At 56.9% G+C, this 20,081-nt stretch overlaps 2 protein-coding genes across 2 annotated transcripts; one reads left to right on the top strand and one right to left on the bottom strand.

Annotated features, from left to right (window-relative positions):
- The first annotated feature begins 460 nt into the window (after nucleotides 1-460).
- LOC121162055 (keratin, type II cuticular Hb6) lies at nucleotides 461-5,895 on the top strand. The gene is made up of 9 exons (XM_040988872.1): nucleotides 461-891; nucleotides 1,588-1,796; nucleotides 2,302-2,362; nucleotides 2,778-2,873; nucleotides 3,068-3,232; nucleotides 3,529-3,654; nucleotides 3,897-4,117; nucleotides 5,459-5,490; nucleotides 5,655-5,895. Exons 1-9 carry the CDS (start codon nucleotides 526-528, stop codon nucleotides 5,834-5,836), a joined length of 1,458 nt encoding a protein of 485 aa, XP_040844806.1. The 5' UTR covers nucleotides 461-525; the 3' UTR covers nucleotides 5,837-5,895.
- A 6,197-nt stretch (nucleotides 5,896-12,092) lies between these two features.
- LOC121162065 (keratin, type II cuticular Hb1-like) lies at nucleotides 12,093-18,074 on the bottom strand. The gene is made up of 9 exons (XM_040988883.1): nucleotides 17,697-18,074; nucleotides 15,970-16,178; nucleotides 15,069-15,129; nucleotides 14,857-14,952; nucleotides 14,420-14,584; nucleotides 13,897-14,022; nucleotides 13,367-13,587; nucleotides 12,788-12,819; nucleotides 12,093-12,399 (listed from the first exon to the last, which is right to left on the bottom strand). The coding sequence occupies exons 1-9, from the start codon at nucleotides 18,060-18,062 to the stop codon at nucleotides 12,212-12,214; spliced, it is 1,464 nt and encodes a 487-aa protein (XP_040844817.1). The 5' UTR covers nucleotides 18,063-18,074; the 3' UTR covers nucleotides 12,093-12,211.
- Nucleotides 18,075-20,081: the final 2,007 nt, after the last annotated feature.

The following is a 20,081-nucleotide window of genomic DNA, read 5'->3' on the forward strand; positions in this document are numbered from 1 at the left end:
GATATGTATCAAAAGATAAGTGATTTGGGAACAGGTATGTATGCCGGTGTTGGGTTAGTCCACCAGTGATTAACTTAAAGACTGGCTCCGGAGCATCAGCACCACGGAGAGCGGCACCGACCCTCTCCAACTGGGCGGAGCACTTGGCACAGAGACCACGCCCTACTGGATCCCTGCCCAGCCAATTTACACACCTCTCAGTGTCTCTCACCATCTTCTGGAGGCTGAGGTGGGTGCGAGGGCAGTGAGCTGGCCCTTTGAAGAAGAAAATTGTGCCGTTTAGGGCAAAGGACCATAAACACAGCCGCATCTGGTCACCAATTAAGCATATTAAGAGAAGAGCCACAGTAGCTAAACAGCCCAAGCCCATAAAGCACTAATTGCGTGTGTCCACGTGGTCCAGGCAGGCTGCGCATATATAAAAGGCCTGCGGAGATCGGAAAAATAAACATCCAAACCAACGTCCGCTGGGCCCTCGCTAGGACGTCTCCAACCTCACAGTATCCCTAAGCTCAAACTCACACCATGACCTGTGGATCCTACTGCGGCCGCGCCTTCAGCTGCGCCTCGGCCTGCGGACCCCGGCCCGGACGCTGCTGCATCACCGCCGCCCCCTACCGCGGCATCTCCTGCTACCGCGGCCTCACCGGGGGCTTCGGCAGCCACAGCGTGTGCGGGGGCTTCCGCGCCGGCTCCTGTGGGCGCAGCTTCGGCTACCGCTCGGGCGGCGTGTGCGGGCCCAGCGCGCCCTGCATCACCACAGTGTCTGTCAATGAGAGCCTGCTGACGCCCCTCAACCTGGAGATCGACCCCAACGCGCAGTGCGTCAAGCATGAGGAGAAGGAGCAGATCAAGTGTCTCAACAGCAAGTTCGCTGCCTTCATCGACAAGGTCGGTGTCCTGGAGCGCGCCCTGCCTGCGCCCACACTCTGTGCCCAGGCAGACCTGGGGACTGGGAGTGGTCATGAGCCGACCAGTCTTGGGCTTCCTGAGATGCCAGACTGATGGAAGAGGCAGGCACGGGCACTAGAGACCCAGACAGCCTCAGCTCCAGTTCTGAGAGCCTGCAGAGCCTGCAGAGGGAGCATGTGGCCAGTTGGCAGTGACAGGACCACAGCTGCCACGCTGAGGCCAGAGAGGTCCAGCTGAGGCCTCTGTGGTCCAGCTGTGAGAAGCAGTGGGAGTGGAGGGAGGGGCTGCGGTAGCTGACACCACCTCCTCGGACCCCTTCTCAAGATGACGTGCTGTGCTCTGCTGTGCATCAGGGCACACAGTTGCCCGGCTGCTGCCTCAGCAGGCTTCAGAGGATGAGACTGGCCTGGGATGTGGCACCTGCCACCTGGCACCTGCCACCCAGAGCCACCAGCTGGGACCCAGCAGCTCGCCTGAGGATGGGAGCAGCCATATGCCAGCACCTTGTTCTCATTCCCCATGTCTGGGAAAATCCAGGCATGGACCAGGAGCAGGAGATGAGGATGTCTTCTGGTCCCTACTCTCCCCAGTGTGGACTCCAGGTCAGAGCTGGCTCTGAGGTGCCAGGAGCCAGCTGACACCTCCACTTCCCCCGTCTTTCTCCCTCCCTGGCAGGTGCGCTTCCTGGAGCAGCAGAACAAGCTCCTGGAGACCAAGCTGCAGTTCTTCCAGAACCGCAAGTGCTGTGAGAGCAACCTGGAGCCTCTGTTTGAGGGCTACATCGAGACGCTGCGGCGGGAGGCCGAGTGTGTGGAGGCCGACAGCGGGCGGCTGTCCTCAGAGCTCAACCATGTGCAGGAGGTGCTGGAGGGCTACAAGAAGAAGTGAGTGTGGCCCAGCAGCATGGCAGGTTGTGCCTGGGCCTATGTGAAGGGCTGCTGGATTGGGCAGCACGGAGCCAGGTCCAGACAGAGGCAGTGTCCATCTCCCTAGGTGGACAGATGGCCACTGAGACCATGAGGATGGTCTCAGATTGAGCTGGGGCTGACACTCAGATGTCAGATCTGGGTGCTGCTGTGAGCGAAGGACCATGTCCACTCCCTGCTTGGGCCAGGGCAGAGTCCTAGCCATGTTGGAGCAGCTTCAGGCTGGGAGACTGTGGTATCCCTGTGCAAATCACAGTGGAGCCTCTGACATGGCCCTCCAAGGCCAGGCTCCCCTGGAACACTCAGATGCCCTGCCGGTGTGTGTGTGTGTGTGTGTGTGTGTGTGTGTGTGTGTGTGTGTGTGTGTGTGTGTTGGTGGGAGGGGGGTGTTGTGGCCTCATCTGCCTCAACAGGAGGGATCTGGGAGCGCCACCCGCTCTGACCCCTTCCCTCTGTGTCTCAGGTACGAGGAGGAGGTTTCCCTGAGAGCCACGGCTGAGAATGAGTTTGTAGCCCTGAAGAAGGTGAGGACCTTGGGACAGGGAGCTGTGTGGATGGAACAGAACCAGGAGTGACCAAGTGTCCTCTTGGGGGACCAGGGGATGGAGAGGTTGGCGGGGCAGGTTGGAAGCCAACCAGGGCAGGTTTCCTAGAGAATTGAGGACAGAAAGGAGAGGTGGATGGATGGCCAAGATGTTTCAGGACAGGGTGACAGATGAGGAATCCTCTCCAGTCACTGTTGGATCTGTGCTTACAGCGGGGGGCGGGGGGGGGGGGGAGGAGGCTTCTGGGTGCACCCAGGGAGGTGTCAACACAAAGAGACATCTTGGAGACAGGGAACTGGGGAACCTCATCCTGGTAGGCCATCCTGGGTCAGGACATGGGTCTGAGGGGCGTGACCAGCAGGATCCCTCTGACCATTCCCCTCCCACCTTTCAGGACGTGGACTGCGCCTACCTGCGCAGGTCAGACCTGGAGGCCAACGTGGAGGCCCTGACCGAGGAGATCGACTTCCTGAGGCAGCTGTATGAGGAGGTGAGGGCCATGGGCCTGACAGCGAGCAGGCAGGGCACCTAGAAGGGAGAGCTTGGGCTGGGGCTGTGGGCTGGGCCTTGGAGACCGTGTGAGGACAGACCATGTACCTCTGTGTGAGAGCTGGGCATGCTGCACCACAAGAGTAGGCTGTGATCCCAATCAGCTCCTGCCTGCCTCTATCCTACCCCCTGCAGGAGATCCGCGTCCTCCATGCCCACATCTCAGACACCTCGGTTGTGGTCAAGATGGACAACAGCCGGGACCTCAACATGGACTGCGTCATTGCTGAGATCAAGGCTCAGTATGACGACATTGCCACCCGCAGCCGGGCTGAGGCTGAGTCCTGGTACCGCAGCAAGGTGAGCAGCACAGGATGTGACAGTGGGAGGGACAAGGAGAAAGGCTGGGGTTCTGGTCCCTGATGAACTGATGGCCTTCAGCAGGGCAGGGCTGCTGTGGGTGAGTGCACCTGCTGAGTGTGTGGGTGAGTGCACCTGCTGAGTGTGTGGGTGAGTGCACCTGCTGAGTGTGTGGGTGCACCTGCTTCATATGGGTGAGTGCACCTGCTTCATATGGGTGTACCTGCTGAGCGCTGTTCCTTCTGAGTCACCCTGGCAATGTGCTGAGCCTTGGGGACTCCTGCTCTTCCCCTCAGTGCGAGGAGATGAAGGCCACGGTGATCCGGCACGGGGAGACCCTGCGCCGCACCAAGGAGGAGATCAATGAGCTGAACCGCATGATCCAGAGGCTGACGGCCGAGGTGGAGAACGCCAAGTGCCAGGTAGGGATCAGTGTGTGCCAGGCCAGAGTGATGGGCCCACCCCAGTGTCACACAGGACACCTGCCCTAGGGGAGTCCATTGTGTTGTCTGACCAGTTTGCAGGACTGGAGTCCCAGTTCCTGATCACTCAGGGGCCTGGGTGGTGGGTGTCCCTGGCCAAGTGGGGGAGCCTGGACTCATGTAGGACATAGAGGGAGAGTCCCAGGGGACAGAACCTACCCTGTTTTCTCCTGGGTCCACAGAACACCAAGCTGGAGGCTGCTGTGACCCAGTCTGAGCAGCAGGGCGAGGCGGCCCTGAGCGACGCCCGCTGCAAGCTGGCAGGGCTGGAGGAGGCCCTGCAGAAGGCCAAGCAGGACATGGCCTGCCTGCTCAAGGAGTACCAGGAGGTGATGAACTCCAAGCTGGGCCTGGACATCGAGATCGCCACCTACCGCCGCCTGCTGGAGGGCGAGGAGCAGAGGTGAGGGTCCTTAGCCCCTTTCCCTCCCAGCTCTGCCTGGGCTTGTTAGTGTCCCTGTCACAGCGCTGGCATCATGCAGCCCGTGTCTCCACAACTCCCCCAACTGCACCTGGCCAGGTAATTTTTGGATGTCCTTGAGTATTCCCTAGGGCTATGCAGGTCTCTCCTTCACACTGGCATTGCTGTGTCACTTGCACCTCTTGCTCATGTCAGAACCTTGTGTCTGGCAATTGTAGCAGTTCCTGAGCAATTTGCTTGAGTCTGTGTGGGTAGCATTCTCTTCCCTTCCAGCCCCATCTTTAGGTCTGCTTAGGGTCCCAGTTTGCTTTCCTAGTCTGACTCTGACCCCGTCCCAGCCCTAGGAGTTGAGCTTTATCCCATAAGTTTGCCTTCTTTCTGGAAATCCATGAGTTTGCTGTCTGTTGCCATGAACATCTCCAGGTGGTGTCTGGTGTCTGGCAGCTGGTGACACTGAGTTAGATAAGCAGCAGATCCTGTGCTTAAGCAGGTGTGCATAGCTAGCAGGATTTTTGCCTGTGTGACTGCCTGGCAGGTGAGGGCGTGGAGAGGAACCAGGGCCAGTCAGCCTTTCAGTGGCTGAATGGCAGCTGCCCAGCTCCAGATCCCGTAAGATCAACATCCCCAGCGTATCTACCTGGTCTTTGTCTTTGGTTAATTTTTGTCCTGTCGCTCAGTTGCTGACTTTCTCAGCCTTCAGTTTAGTTTTTGCTCCTGTTGCGAGTGGGGAGAGGAGGGTGGAGGGAGTGGTCTGGAAGCATCCTGTGGCAATGGGAACCCAGGTTCTTGGAAGTCAGGTGATTCTCTAGTGAGACTCCCAATCCAGCTCCCTAGTAATCCCTCTGAACTCTGAGATGCTGGGGATCAGGCTCCGGCTGGCTTTGGGGATTACCTGTAGGCTGATTCGGCCCCTTCCACTGTTCTGCTTTAGAGGCCAGTGCTGTTTGAGGGAGCCTACATCTAGAAAGCTGGCAACTCCAGCTGGGTCTCTCAGAAAGTCAGGAGTGGGCATGGGATGGGCATCCTGGCACCCTGAGGTTGGGATCAGGTGTCTGGCAAGGGTCCAGCCTAGTGTCTGCTTTGTGTGACATCATCTTCATAGATCCCAGGAGGGGATTTTCCTAAGGGAATTGAGGCAGAGAATGGCTCAGACTCAGGCCTTTGTGGGTTTCTGGGGGTGCTGTGCCCCTTTAGCCCCCTCTCCTCCTCCCCCACACGGTGGAGTCCGTTTCTGTGGCCCAGGGATGTCACCAGCCCCCAGGCCGCGCAGTCAGGGAAGCTTTTCTGCCCCTCTGACGTTTGCATTCTGCTTTCTCTCCGCAGGCTGTGCGAGGGCGTCAGCTCTGTGAATGTCTGTAAGTAGTCCTCCCTGGGTCACTGCGGGGCGCGGCGGTGGTGGGGCGGCGGGCGTCTTTGGAAATTGGGGGTCCCCGCACGTGCGTGCCCACGCGAAAGCCACAGGGCTGGGGCAGCGGCTGACGCACGTCCGTACCTTTTCTTTCCCCATCTCCCCATCCAGGCGTCAGCAGCTCCCGCGGTGGCGTCGTTTGTGGCGATCTCTGCGCCACCGGTACTGCCCCTGCTGTCAACACTCGCGTCTGTAGCGCTCCTTGCAGCGGCAACGTGGTGGTGGGCACCCCCAACGCCTGCGCCCCCTGCGCCGCGCTCAGCACCTGTGGCAGCAGCTGCAAGAAGTGCTAGGATGTTGCAACCTTCCCCAGCCACCGCCACCACCGTCACCTCTGCCCGGCCAGGACCTCACGCACCCTGAATGCACCTTCAGTCTCCACCTCGCGCTCCAGCTCTGCTTACTTGTGCCTGCCGGGTCCGGGGGCTGGGGCGGCGCCTCGCTCTCTTTCCCTAGCCTTTCCTCGTAGTCGGTTTGATGTTCCACTGTCTCCTCCCTTTTTTCTGCCTAATGTTCTTCGCAGGCTTCATGGGTCCCTCCAGATCCCTGGCCCCCAAGCTTGGTGGAACAGTGCCGGGTCCTGGAATCTCCATTCCGCATGGAAGTGACCTGGAGCTTCTGCCCCGGGCAGGGCTGGGTGGGGCGGGGCGGGGTGGGGGTGAGGCCAGCCGCTTGCTGCTGTGGGGACGCGCCTCCCGTGGAATGGGGACACGCCTCCCTCCCCTCCAGCAGGGCTGCGTGTAGAAGCATCTAGAAGGCCCGTGACTGAAGTGCCCGCACACTGCTCTTGATTTCACCCTCTGTTTGCAATAAAGTCACGGTAGTGAATCAAACCTTGGTGCCTGAGACTCTTGGAGGTGGCGGCGATGGGGCACTCCTGGGAGAGTGCCTGGTGGATTTTTGCAGGACCTGCTTATTTTGTTGGTGGGGTGAATGTGAGTACTGGAGAGCTGGCCTTTGTGATCTTGGAGTAAACAGGGAAGACCCAAGGGTATTTCCTGGAGGGACGCAAGGCAGGAGCCAAGGTGGAAGTGAGAGTGTGAGGGCACGTGAGAGAGGCAGAGTGGCAAGGAGGAGGAGCAGCGGATTGGGAGCCAGGAAAACTGTGCTTTCTTTTTTTCAGATTTACTTATTTTGAGAGAGAGAGAGAAATTTATCTTTTGTTGCACGCTCGCTTCCCAAATGGTTGCAATGACCAGAGCTGGACTTCTATAAGCCAGGAGCCAGGAACTTCCTCTAAGTCTCCCACATTGGTGCGATGATCCAAGCACTTGGTCTGTCCTCTGCTGATTCCTCAGGCCATAAACAGGGTGCTGAGTGGGAAGTGGAGCAGCCAGGACCCCAACTGATACTCCTTTGGGATGCTGGTACCACAAATGGGAGCTTAACCTGCCATACTGCAACAACAGCCCTCAAAGAAAGTTTAATGCAAAGAGTTACCCACTGTCACAGGGAAATGGAAGAAGGAAGACTGGACTAGTAAAAGGCACAGCCTCGGAGGGACCACAGGCACTGCGGTCCTTGCGCCCAGGTCTTTTCGGTAGCAACATGTGCTCATTTCCTTGCTGCTCGCCCAGCTTTCCTTAGGAACTCCCTGAACGCATTCAGGTTCTGTTGGGTCCAGGTTGTAGCCTTTGTTAAGGGAGCACCCCTACTCCTAGGCACTAGTGGTCCCCACTTCTCTTTTGCCCATCTTTGTGAGCTCACCAAGCCCAGCAGCTTAAAACCAGACCATTGTTCATGTTTGATGGGTGGTTCTTTTTTTTTTTTAAAGATTTATTTTTTTATTGGAAAGGCGGATATACAGAGAGGAGAGACAGAGAGGAAGATCTTCCGTCCTACGATTCACTCCCCAAGTGAGCGCAACGGCCAATACTATGCAGATCCGAAGCCAGAGGCCTCTTCCAGGTCTCCCACGAGGGTGCAGGGTCCCAAAGCTTTGGGCCGTCCTTGACTGCTTTCCCGGGCCACAGGCAGGGAGCTGGATGGGAAGTAGAGCTGCCGGGATTAGAACCGGCACCCATATGGGATCCTGGGCGTGCAAGGCGAGGACTTTAACTACTGCGCCATCACAATGGGCCCATTGATGGGTGGTTCTCATGTTTCAGATGGGATGCTGGGATATCTGGGCACTGGGACTGGCTCAGCACAGATGGTGTTTAGGAGTCTGTTCTCTCTGGGCTGCCCGCTCTCTGATGACCTGGGATCATGTATTCTGATGACCTGGGATCAATATTCCAGAATTCCCGTAATATTGCTTCTGGTATGGGATTAAGCAGGGGTTAACTGAGCTGGAATTACTGCATTACATCTGCACCTGTCTATCTGTCAGTTTAGCATTCTCACCTTCCCAGAATGTACCTGTGTCTCCTCCGGGACTAGGAAGGAGGAGAAGTTAATATTCATGTGGAGGCATCATGAACATTCCAGAAAGCCTGACACACACTGAAACATCACCCCATTTGTAGCCTCCATTAAGGCATCACCCCCTATCGCATGGAGGAGAGTGATGGTGGGGTAGGGTCCCGCTCCGGCACTTCAGAACTTCCCTTAGCACCTCTCTGCCCACATGCTCCTGTGGGTGTTTGCCTTTCCTTTTCCAACGAATCCTGTCCTCACTTGGCCAGTGTGCACACTCCCTGCCGCCCTTTGAAATTTGATCTCTGTGGGAGTAAGAACTTGGAATCAAGAGTAAGATACCTCCACCCAAGCTGCCTTGCTGCACATTGGTCTGTTGGTTGGAGCACTGTGTGTGTGTGTGTGTGTGTGTGTGTGTGCGCGCGCTGGTGGAAGTGGCAGGTGTTTGGTTAGCAGGTAAGACACTGTGTCTCGCATGAGGGTCAAGCGCTCAGATTCAAGGGCAGCTTCTATTCTTAATTCTAGCTTCCTGCTAGACCCCGCGAGCCAGTGTTGATGGCTTGATAGGTTAGATGTTTGCAGTCATGTGGGATGGAGGGGCAGTCATATTTAGTTTCTGGCTGGTGGCTTTGGCAGAGTCTGGCTTCCACCACTGTGGGTATAAGAGGCGGGTGGACCAGCAGGGGGCGCCCTGCCTCTCTCTCTGATTCTCACTTGAATAACTGTGTGTGTGTGTGTGTGTGTGTGTGTGTGTGTGTGCGCGCGCGTGCTCAGTCTTAAAGTCAGCCGAGATTCAGGGGGAGGGGAAGTTGGCTGTATCTCTGATCAGGATTGTTGGGATTATTTCTGAAGACTGCTGCAGCAGGAGGACTCAATATGCAAATACAGTATCGGGACCTGGCACGATGGCTCAATGACTAAATCATCACCTTGCAAGCTCCCAGATGCCATTTGAGCACTAGTTTGTGTCCCAGCTGCTCCACTTCCCATCCAGCTCCCTGCTGTGGCCTGGGAAAGCAGTCAAGGACGGCCCAAAGCCTTGGGACCCTGCACCCACGTGGGAGACCCAGAAGAAGCTCCTGACTCCTGACTTCGGATTGGCTCAGCTCTGGTCATTGAGGCCACTTGGGCGTGAACCAACAGATGGAAGATCTTTCTCTCTGTTGATCTGATCTACCTTTTCAATAAAAATAAATAAGCATTAAAAATAGACACTCGACAGCTGGTATTTGTTGCTGCTGCTCTTACTGTTCCTGGTATATTTTGCCAGTTCCGTGTGCCTGAACTGTATAGCTATAGGCATATCAGGGCTGATATGGGGCAAGGAATATACTCCTTTTTCATCCCCGTTCTTGTCTCCTACAGAGTAAAGTTCCTATGTGGGGACCAGTGTGCATATGGGCGCAGGCTTTGTTCAACAGTGAGGGAATAGACACCCTCACATCCCTCGTCTGCTTCTGCTCTCATCTTCGAGACAGTAATTGACTTTGTCTGGTTAAAGGTCTCCCAGGCCGGCTTCTCATCTTTTCCTAGTACCCAGACCTAGAGCTCTTTGCAGCTAGCCTTACCCATTCCTTCATGGGAATGGAGCAGTAGGGGAGAGGTGGAGTTTAGGGTTGTGGGTTTGCTGCCCCGAATGGGCAGTAGCAGGATGGAAGGAAGGCATGCCACTTTGGGAGGGCTGGGAACCTTCCTGGCCTCCTCCCAGGCGACAGGGTGCTGATGTGCCAAGGTTGCCGGTCCCTAGGATAGCCTCCTTAAGGAGGGGAAGATAGGATTAACCTTACAGAGTATCGCGCAGAACAGAAAACAGCCCTGAAGGGGCTCGGCTTCTGCTCCTCACCGCATGGGTGCTCAGAGCATCACTGTGTCAGGTGTGAGGGACGGAAGGAGCAGGGATCAGGAGGAGTGGGTAGTGGGGCCAGGGGTGAAGTGTCAGTCTGAGCCAGGCATGTGGGACCAAGGGTGCTGTGTTTACAAGTTTGGACTTTGTCTTGGGAGCAGGTCAGGTTCATGTTTTGTGGAACTCGTTCTGACTGTTGAAGAGGAAGTGACCGGAATTCTAGGCGAGATGGGACTGCCAGGGGCACGGGGGTCACGGGTAGGAGAGGTGCATTCAATAGCTATTTAGGGAGCAGGCATGCAGTCCTGACGTTAAGACACAGAGGAGGGCCTTGACATGCTTTCCTGCTCTGGCTCTTGACTCGGCCTTCCTGCTAGTATAGACAGCAGGTGGCGGCTCAAGTGATGGGTCCCTGGTACCCACGTGGGAGACTTGCATGGAGTTCCCAGCTCATGGTTTGGGCTGCAGCCTGGCCATGGTTGCCGGGGTGTATTTAGGAAGTGAGAATGAGTTAGCTGCTGGGGCTCTGTCTCTGCCTTGCCAGTGGATGCAAAAAGCTTACAACAGGGAGAGGCACTGGGAAGGCGGGAGAAGAAGGTACATAGGGGTTAACTGATCGGAGGGAGATGCTTGGTTAGGCCATAAATTCTGGTGGGGGCAACCATGCTGATGGACTCAATCTGGGGAGACAGGAGGAGACTCTCCGAGTGGCTGCCATGTGAGTGTCGTGTGGGAAATGGGGGAGAGGAGAGTCCTTTCATGTGGAGGCCCAGCTTGTGGCGTGAGCCAGAGAGGATGTTGACCATGGCCAGGGACTGCTGGGAGACCTGAGCGGGAGCTAGAAGGTCCTTGGACCTGTTCTCCTGTTATTCTCTGGAGACATGGGACAGTCAGGCTGCCTGGGGAGCGGGAGAGGAGAAAGTGCCAGAAAGTGGAAGGGACAGGAGGTGAAGGGGCTGAGGGGGGTTTGGGATCGGGCCTCCAGGGACTGTGGCGTCCAGGGGTTCCTGTCGATGGGTGGGAAATGTCATAGAAGAGGTGAGGGAAGAAGACAGATAGTGCCCGTGGGAAGAGCTGGGCTGCAGAGGAGGCGGACACACAAGGACCCCTCCAGGTTCCTGCGCCCCACAGGTGGGCGAGGGGCTTCTTAACTCTGTCCTCCTGGGGCTGCTCTGACTCCTGAGCAGAGCCTGAGGGGCCGGTTGAGAAGGGCCCAGAAGCCGGCTGTGCCCTGGGCGGCAGACCTCGAGGAGGGGGTCCCCGAGCCATGAGTGGGAGCAACGGGGAGAGCTCTGTGTTACCTCCTCCTGCTCCCGCAATGCTTCGTTCCCAGCAGGCTGCAGGTACTGGCAGGACGAGTGTGTGTGAGGGCAGGTCGGGAGAGGTGCTGACGGGGCTGCATCTCCCCTGGTTTGGTGGGCAACGTGGGTTAGACAGTGGTGGGAGGTGGGGTCCAGGCTGACACACTGTGGGTGGTTTTGGACATTTCTGGTGGCTGTGGGAGGAGGCTAAAGCCACACACATGCACACGCATGCATGCATACGTATGTGCAGACACACACACACACACTCGCTGTCTTCCAACACATCCTGTGGTCTCCTCTGGAGGCACAAGTCCCCAGCCCCCACAGGCTGGGAGGTATGTCTGAGGTTGACAGAGTGGTGATCACTCCCCAGCCAGGGCAGGTGACACAGTTGGCAGTCAGCCCTACAGGTGTCCAGGTTGGGCACAGACCACAGTGACCCTGGTCCTCAGCAGTGGGTGGGCACTAGCTCACCCCGCAAAAGCAGGGCAAGGGCTGCTGTTGGGGTACAGCGGGTTGAAGCACTGCTTGGGACACTGGCATCCACCATGTCAGGAACTGGTTTCAGTGCTGGCTGTTCTGCTTCCGGTCCAGCTCCCTGAAAGCAGTGGAGGAGGGCCTGATTCCTCCGGCCCCTGCTCCCCAGGTGGGAGACCAAGATGGGGTTCCTGGCTCCTGGCTTTGCTTTGGTCCAGACTATTCTGGGGGAGTAAACCAACAGGTGAAAGATCTTCTCTTTCTCTGTCTAGTGAGTTTCCATTTCTCTTTCTTGCTCTGTCTTTCAAGTGAATGGATCCACATAAAAGAAAGAAAGAAAGAAAGAAAGAAAGAAAGAAAGAAAGAAAGAAAGAAAGAAAGAAAGAAAGAAAGAAAGAAAGAAAGACAGACATGGACACACGACATGCATGTTCCCAAGTTTATTGGAAAGTGGGAGAGTAGAGGCCAGCAAAGGGAGGCAGGGCCACCATATGTCTGCCTTTCCTCTGGGAAGTGGCTGGAGACCGCCACATGGGAAGTGGGCTCCAGCCAGGTTGGGGGGGGGGATGTATTCTCAGAACACAGTTTGGGGGCAAAACCCGGGCACACGTCTGTGCTCAGCTGGTGTGGGGGCAGCGACGTGGCGGGTGGGTATAAGCAGCTTCTCCGGCTCTCTTCCTGCCCACCTAGCACCTGCCCTGGCAGAAGGAAGTGCCTCCGCAGGAGGTGTTGAGCTGGCCGCAGGGCGCGCACAGGCCGGTGCTCACGGCCACGTTCCCGGTGCAGGGGGCGCTGCACACGCTGCCTGTCACTGGCCGGGAGCCTGACACGCACAGGTCCCCGCATACGACCCCACCCCGGGAGCTGCTGACACCTGCAAAAACAAGGACAGGGTCAGCAGGGCCTGGAAGATGGACACTCCACCCACCCCCCTCCTTTGGAGTGGCTGCTCCAGCACTCCTGGGAAGGCTGCCTGCCAAGACCTTCACTTCAAGTTCTGGAGGTGGGGAAAGGAGGCATGGATCTGAGTTCAGTGGCCTTGAACTAGACCCTTCCTCATGCTGGGACTCAGTATCCTCACCTGTTCTTGGGGAGGGAGAGTTCTACTGAGCACCCCCTGAGCCCTCCCCCACCCCTGCACCTGGTCTCTCTTGCTGCAGCCTCAGCCACGTCCCGCGGGATGGCACGGGACAGGAAGCACCTCTCCAGCATCTGTCTAGGGAAGCCTTAGTGTTACCCCACCTAAAGCTCTCCATACTCACAGACGTTCACAGCACCAACACCTTCACACAGCCTGAGTGGGCAAACGGGAAAGGAAGGAAATTAGTACGAGACCATCAGATGTCCCCTGGGTGCCAGCACAACACGGGGATATGTTGTCTAGTGAACAGAGGGGAAGAGTTCTGTTACAGTCCCTGTGTGCCCCTCCTCTGGTTGCATTGTGCGGTTTACAGCCTGTGCAGCCACACATGGCAGACCAGCTATGGGAGAGGCTTAACTGTAGGCAAGGCAAAATCCAGTTCGGTACAGAAGGCCAGGATGAGCTTGGTCAGCAAAACAGGCAGCATGTGGATCTTGGGACTTGGGGGCTTGACTGGAGGATGTTCTGAACCCAGAGTCAGGGTCCTAGTAGGATGTCAGTGCACATGTTGACCCTGGCCTTGAAATAGAACAGATGTGCCCAAGTCATGGTCCTCTAGGTTCTGGGACCCTAAAAGCCATGGATTTATGGTGGGGCTGGTTTTTGGGACTGATAATGGGATGTGAAGAGGTGGCAAGTGACTTGGGGAAGAGGGGGCACTGTGCCATTACAGTTCAGGGTTAGGAGGGTAGGGACCCACCTGTGCTCCTCGCCCTCCAGCAGGCGGCGGTAGGTGGCAATCTCAATGTCCAGGCCCAGCTTGGAGTTCATCACCTCCTGGTACTCCTTAAGCAGGCAGGCCATGTCCTGCTTGGCCTTCTGCAGGGCCTCCTCCAGCCCTGCCAGCTTGCAGCGGGCGTCGCTCAGGGCCGCCTCGCCCTGCTGCTCAGACTGGGTCACAGCAGCCTCCAGCTTGGTGTTCTGGGGGAGCAGAGAGACGTTGGAGAGGAGAGGGTGAATTTAAGTTTCTTGAAATTTCAGCCAGATCCAATCGGGTCCTTTGATGTCAACCTTGAGCGTTATGTCTCCAGTCAGCTTCTCTCCCTTCTGTCCTATTCACTTCACACACACACACACACACACACACACACACACACACACACACACACACACACAGAGAGAGAGGCCAAGAGAATCAAGGCTCAACTGGCATTCTCCATCTCCCTGACTTTCCAGAATTTCAGCCTAGCCCTCCTCTTTCGACACTGAGGCTGGGCCAAGCTCCCATACCTGGCACTTGGCGTTCTCCACCTCGGCCGTCAGCCTCTGGATCATGCGGTTCAGCTCATTGATCTCCTCCTTGGTGCGGCGCAGGGTCTCCCCGTGCCGGATCACCGTGGCCTTCATCTCCTCACACTGAGGGGAAGAGCAGGAGTCCCCAAGGCTCAGCACATTGCCAGGGTGACACAGGGGGAACAGTGTTCAGCAGGTGCATTCACCCACACACTCAGCAGGTGCATTCACACACTCAGCAGGTGCACTCACCCACACACTCAGCAGGTGCACCCACACACTCAGCAGGTGCACTCACCCACACACTCAGCAGGTGCACCCACACACTCAGCAGGTGCACTCACCCACACACTCAGCAGGTGCACTCACCCACACACTCAGCAGGTGCACTCACCCACACACTCAGCAGGTGCACTCATGCACAGCAGCCCTGCCCTGCTGAAGGCCATCAGCCTCCTCAGGGACCAGAATCCCAGCCTTTCTCCTTGTCACTCCCACTGTCACATCCTGTGCTGCTCACCTTGCTGCGGTACCAGGACTCAGCCTCAGCCCGGCTGCGGGTGGCAATGTCGTCATACTGAGCCTTGATCTCAGCAATGACGCAGTCCATGTTGAGGTCCCGGCTGTTGTCCATCTTGACCACAACCGAGGTGTCTGAGATGTGGGCATGGAGGACGCGGATCTCCTGCAGGGGGCGTGGGGGAAGCAGAATGGCAACTGTGTCACATGAAATTCTCCTCATTGGTGGATGCCTTACCGCCCTTCCCTGTCACCCCGGAGGTCATGTGAAGTCCCCTCTCATGTCTGGGTAGAAGCAGTTGAATGAAATCTATGTAACTCTGCCCAGATAGGACTTGACTTTAGGAAAGAAACTCAACTGTTTTCCATGCTGGCTTCTGTCTGGGCAAGGTGGCAAGGGGTCCTATCAGTGCCCACTTGGGGCCGAGAGCACCTTACCTCCTCGTACAGCTGTCTCAGGAAGTCAATCTCCTCCGTCAGGGCCTCCACGTTAGCCTCCAGGTCTGACCTGCGCAGGTAGGCGCAGTCCACGTCCTATAGAGGAGGAAATGTGGGGTAAGAGAAGGATGAGGCCAGCTCTTTGGGATGGAGCCTGGAGAGCCTGCTGGCATGTATCAGGGACCCTGGCACAGGCTGGAGCCAGCACTCACCTTCTTCAGGGCCACGAACTCGTTCTCTGCTGTGGCCCGGAGGGCAACTTCCTCTTCGTACCTGAAGTGGGCAGGGAAAGCAGACACTCCTCTGAGCAGCTGTGAATCTGGGCAGAATCCCAACCCCTGTCTGCTGGAGAATCCGTACAGGGTCAGGGAGGAACCAGCTGGATGTGGGTGGTGGGGGGCATTGAAACACCTGCTCCTGTGGCACCCTGGGCCACTGCGTAGCAGGTGACAGAGGAGAGGAGCTCGAAGCTGTGTGTGCATGTGCATGGTTGGGGCAGGGATGGCTGCTTCTCTCACATTTCCTTTTTGTCCGAAGCCTCTCTGTCTCCCAACTTCACCCTGAGTCTTTCCCTCGTGGCCCTAAGCTTACTCCTGTGGGTGGGAGGACCAGCTCAGGGACTGAGAGAGGGTGTGTGGTGGACTCAATGTTGTGGCTGAGGCACTGAAAGATGCCGGCTCTCCCTTATCCCCAAGGCTGGCGTCTTGGGAGCCTGCGGTGCTGAATCCCATTGTGTGCCTCATTTAGGAACTGAGGGTCCAGACACATGGACCCTTCCCCAGCACACTGCAGACTCTACAAGGAGAGGAGCCACATCTGCTCGAACTTGGATAGCTGGCTGTTTGGGCTGAATGTAGGAGTGAGCTGAAGCATATCTGAGCCGCTGAGGGCTGGACCACAAGGGGCCAGGGAGGATGAGTTCTGAGCAAGGTGTCAGCATCATTGCCCTGCTCCCTGAGCATCCACACCCCAGAGAGCCAGAGCCCTATCCACCCACCACTGGGAGCCTTTGCTTAGAGGAAGGGCAGGGCAGGGAGTGTGGGTTCCTTCCCACTCTCAGGCAGACTCGTGCTCCCAGGTCCTTCCCCAGTCAGCTCCCGTGGCCACACTCACTTCTTCTTGTAGCCCTCCAGCACCTCCTGCACATGGTTGAGCTCTGAGGACAGCCGCCCACTGTCGGCCTCCACACACTCGGCCTCCCGCCGCAGCGTCTCGATGTAGCCCTCAAACAGAGGCTCCAGGTTGCTCTCACAGCACTTGCGGTTCTGGTAGAACTGCCATTTGGTCTCCAGGAGCTTGTTCTGCTGCTCCAGGAAGCGCACCTGCCATCCAGAGACAGAGAGCCTGAGTCCCTCCTTGCAGAATCAGAGGACCATAGAAGGATGGGGATCCTGGCTCCCGGACCAGAAAGCTCCCTGACTCTCTGACCCAGTGCCCTCCAGAGTGACAGCTTTGTCACTCATCACGGCACCATTTGGATATTCTTCTTGACAAGTCATTTTCTTCTGCTTTAAGGCACTGCGCCAGGTGTCCTGAAGGAGTTCCAAACCGTGCTAAGTGTTGGCTGTTCCACATAGGGCATTGCACCCTTGGACAGAGCATTTGAGCCCTGGGCATCAGGCAGAGGCCACAGCTCATGTTGCTATGAGGATCAAATCATCCTTGGCACACCAAGCCCTGCTATTGCACCAAGCTGGGTGTGCAAATGCACAGGGGTCTCCTTGGGAAGGCTGACCATACAGGTTGGCATGTGAAGCAGGTGTTGATTGGCCAGGCCTTACTACAACAGGACAATTAGCAGCAGCAGTGTCAGCAATGCCTGAGAAGTGGGAGGCCGGGTTGGAGCTCAGAGCTGCAGAGCCGAAGGCTGAAGGCTTCCCCTGGGAGCTTCCGCCCTGCCCTGGCCCCCTGCTGTGTTTCAATCACAGACTGCTGAGTTCTGGAGAGAATTTCACACCTGTCTCCTTCCCACTGCAAGGTAAACTCAGGTCTCAACTTGGAAACCTCTGTCAGACAGCCTTGCTGTACCCCTGGTAAGTCCTTCCTCGTGTCACCCTCAGTCTCACATGCTGTTAGGAGCTCCAGAGTATCTCCTCACTTTTGTTTAATTTTTTCGGTTCTGCCTCCCTGAATGGGATTGGGGGGATGTCCCTCTTGAGGTTGGCTCCCGCGTTGCTCCCAACTAGGACCCTTGGTCTCCAGCTCCCCTCACACCCCTGCTGCAAGGTGGTAGCCTGCCGTAGGAGGAAGGGGGCCGTGGACTTGAACTGGATTCTGTCTGGGTAAATGGTTTCAGTCAAGTCCAGACTGCACACCCTGCCTGCTTCCCCAACCTCCCCGCAACCCTCTGCTACAGGGGCTGGGCCACTGCTTGCCCCAGATCTCCAGCTCCAGGCACCATGGCTTGGACAAGCTGTTGTGGTCCTACTCAGGGATCCAGGCACCCATGGGATGGAAATAGTGTATGCTGTCCTTGAGATCCACTTCCAGGGTCGCTCTTGCTAACCCTGCTCTTGACAGGAGGAGCTCCTCCTGGCTATACAAGCAACCATTTGGCTCCAGATGGCTTGCATATTCACCTGGTGGCCTCTTGATTACAAGGCAGTGCCACCTCCCATCACTAAAGGCTCTGTCCTTGGTCCTGCTGAAGTCTGCCCAGTTTTTCCACCACCATGCTGGCAGACGCTGATTCTATTCTTATTTCTCTGACTGCCTCCTTTCTCCTGGGCCCCAGGAGTTTCCATGGCAAGCACTCCCCTTCCAACTCCCTTCATTCAGTGCCCAGCCCAAGTTCTCCATGTCAGTCGGAATGCAGGCAGGGCGCGCTCCAGGACACCGACCTTGTCGATGAAGGCAGCGAACTTGCTGTTGAGACACTTGATCTGCTCCTTCTCCTCGTGCTTGACGCACTGCGCGTTGGGGTCGATCTCCAGGTTGAGGGGCGTCAGCAGGCTCTCATTGACAGACACTGTGGTGATGCAGGGCGCGCTGGGCCCGCACACGCCGCCCGAGCGGTAGCCGAAGCTGCGCCCACAGGAGCCGGCGCGGAAGCCCCCGCACACGCTGTGGCTGCCGAAGCCCCCGGTGAGGCCGCGGTAGCAGGAGATGCCGCGGTAGGGGGCGGCGGTGATGCAGCAGCGTCCGGGCCGGGGTCCGCAGGCCGAGGCGCAGCTGAAGGCGCGGCCGCAGTAGGATCCACAGGTCATGGTGATGGTTGGGAGATGCCCGGACTGTAGTGAGAAGGCGGCAGAGGCTGGAGCCGAGGGCTTGTGCTCGCTGAGCTGTGCAGCAGGCCCTTATATGCCCCGGGAGCCGCTGGCAGTTAAAGAGGTGGCAAAGAGGCAGGAGCTGTATTTTATGGGCTTGGCATCAGCCCGGCCACTTAAGCGGCAACCTAGCTTGCATCCTCGGTGTGGCTGCGTCAGCAATCGCTGGCCACGAGCCCCGTTTCATCTTCAAAGCCCTTTACAAGCTTCCTCCTCGTGCAGCCCCTCCCGTGGGCATTGGTGTGAGAAAAGGGCTGCAGGTGGCATGGGTCAGATGCTAGGCTCTGAGTGGCAGTGACCTGGGTGGAGCCTGTTTCCAGATCCTTCTTCTAGAAGCTGGGATGAGGTCCCTGGACCCCCAGCCTGCTTCCAGGGCGAAGAAATGTGTGACCTGTCCCTTTCAGGGAGTGGGCTGTGCCCAGCACAGCTCCTTCTTCAGAATGATCTCACTTTTCCTGTCATGAAGTTCATGGGCCAGTGGGAAGCAGGATGGGTTTATTTAGTGCAAAACCTTTTGAGATTTATTTTTATTTGAAAGGCAGTTATAAAGAGAGGAGGACACACACACACACACACACACACACACACACACACACACACACACACACAGATTTTTTTCCACCTGCTGATTCACTCCCCCAGATAGCCACAATGGTCAGAGCTGTACTGATCTGAAGCCAGGAGCCAGGGGCTTCTTCTGGGTCTCCCACATGGTTGCAGGGACCCAAGCATTTGAGCCATTCTCTGCTGTTTCCCAGGCCATGAGCAAGGAGCTGGATGAGAAGTGGGGCAGCTGGGACATGAACTGGCACCCATTTAGGATGTTGGTGTTACAGGCAGAAGCTTAGCTCACTGTGTCATGGTGCCTGCTCCAGCAAACCTTTGGACTACAGACCACATTTTCCATGGCCTTTCCTATCTGTAAGGTGCCCTTCCTCAGTGCCAAAGCCAGTTCCTTCTGTTCTATTCCAGAGTCTGTCTGGACAGAGCACCATCTCTAGCCTGGGGCAACTCCTCATGTAGGACACTTGCTAGGATCAGGAAAAACAGAGTGAGCGAGTTTAGGACAGAGGCAGGGCTGCTTGTCACGTTTCTGACTGTCATGGTTGGCTAGACACCCTAGAAATCAGGGAAGGCTTCTTGGAGGAGGGTGGGGGATCTGGGAGAGAGGAGTGTTGCACTGAGAGCAGTCCAGCTCTGAGTTAGGGAATAGGCTGTGTCTGTTCACTCACACATCCCTCCAGGAAGTACTGACCCAGGCCTGCCTGTGGATGCGCTGAATGGTGCTAGGTCCTGGGAACTCCTCAAAGACCTGGGGAGGTTGGAGGCAGGAAAGCATGGCAAGCACCTGGGTGGGTGCGGGGTGGCACTCTGCCATTTGGCCAGTGACGGAGGGGAGGAGAAGGGGCAGGAGTTGGGAAGGCCCTGTGGTTTCTAGGCTGAGGGCTTGTGTACTGGTGGGGAGGAGGGCAGGGGTAGTACTTTTGGCTTCTGCTTCTGCAGGGGAATCTCAGCAAAGGTCTTAAAAAATAAAGATTAATTAATTTATTTGAATCTCAGAGTGATGGAAGGGAGGGAGAGAGAGAGAATCTTTGATCTGCTGGTTCACTCTCCAACTGGCCGAAGCCAGGAGCTAGAAACTCCACCTGGGTCTTCCAGGTGGCTGCAAGGGCCCAAGAACTTGAGCCATCTTCTGCTGTTTTCCCAGGGACATCAGAATGGAGCCAGCTTGGTAGCGGGGTAGGCAGAATTTCAACTAGTACTCTAATATGGCAAGTTCCTGGGGCCACACACAACAAAGACTTGGTATGTGTGTGCCCACCAGTGAAAACGGAGAGCATTGTCCAGAGGTGCAGCCACCGGGGTCCTGAAACAGCACCACTTCCTTCCTTTCCCGGACCCCCTTGCTACGTGTGAGGGGTGGGTGCTCCTGTGGCTGCTCCTGGTGCTGAGCTCTGT

Source organism: Ochotona curzoniae, unplaced genomic scaffold (assembly GCF_017591425.1).
Source record: "Ochotona curzoniae isolate NIBS_2020 unplaced genomic scaffold, NIBS_Ocur_1.0 contig_1014, whole genome shotgun sequence".
Lineage (NCBI taxonomy): Eukaryota > Metazoa > Chordata > Mammalia > Lagomorpha > Ochotonidae > Ochotona > Ochotona curzoniae.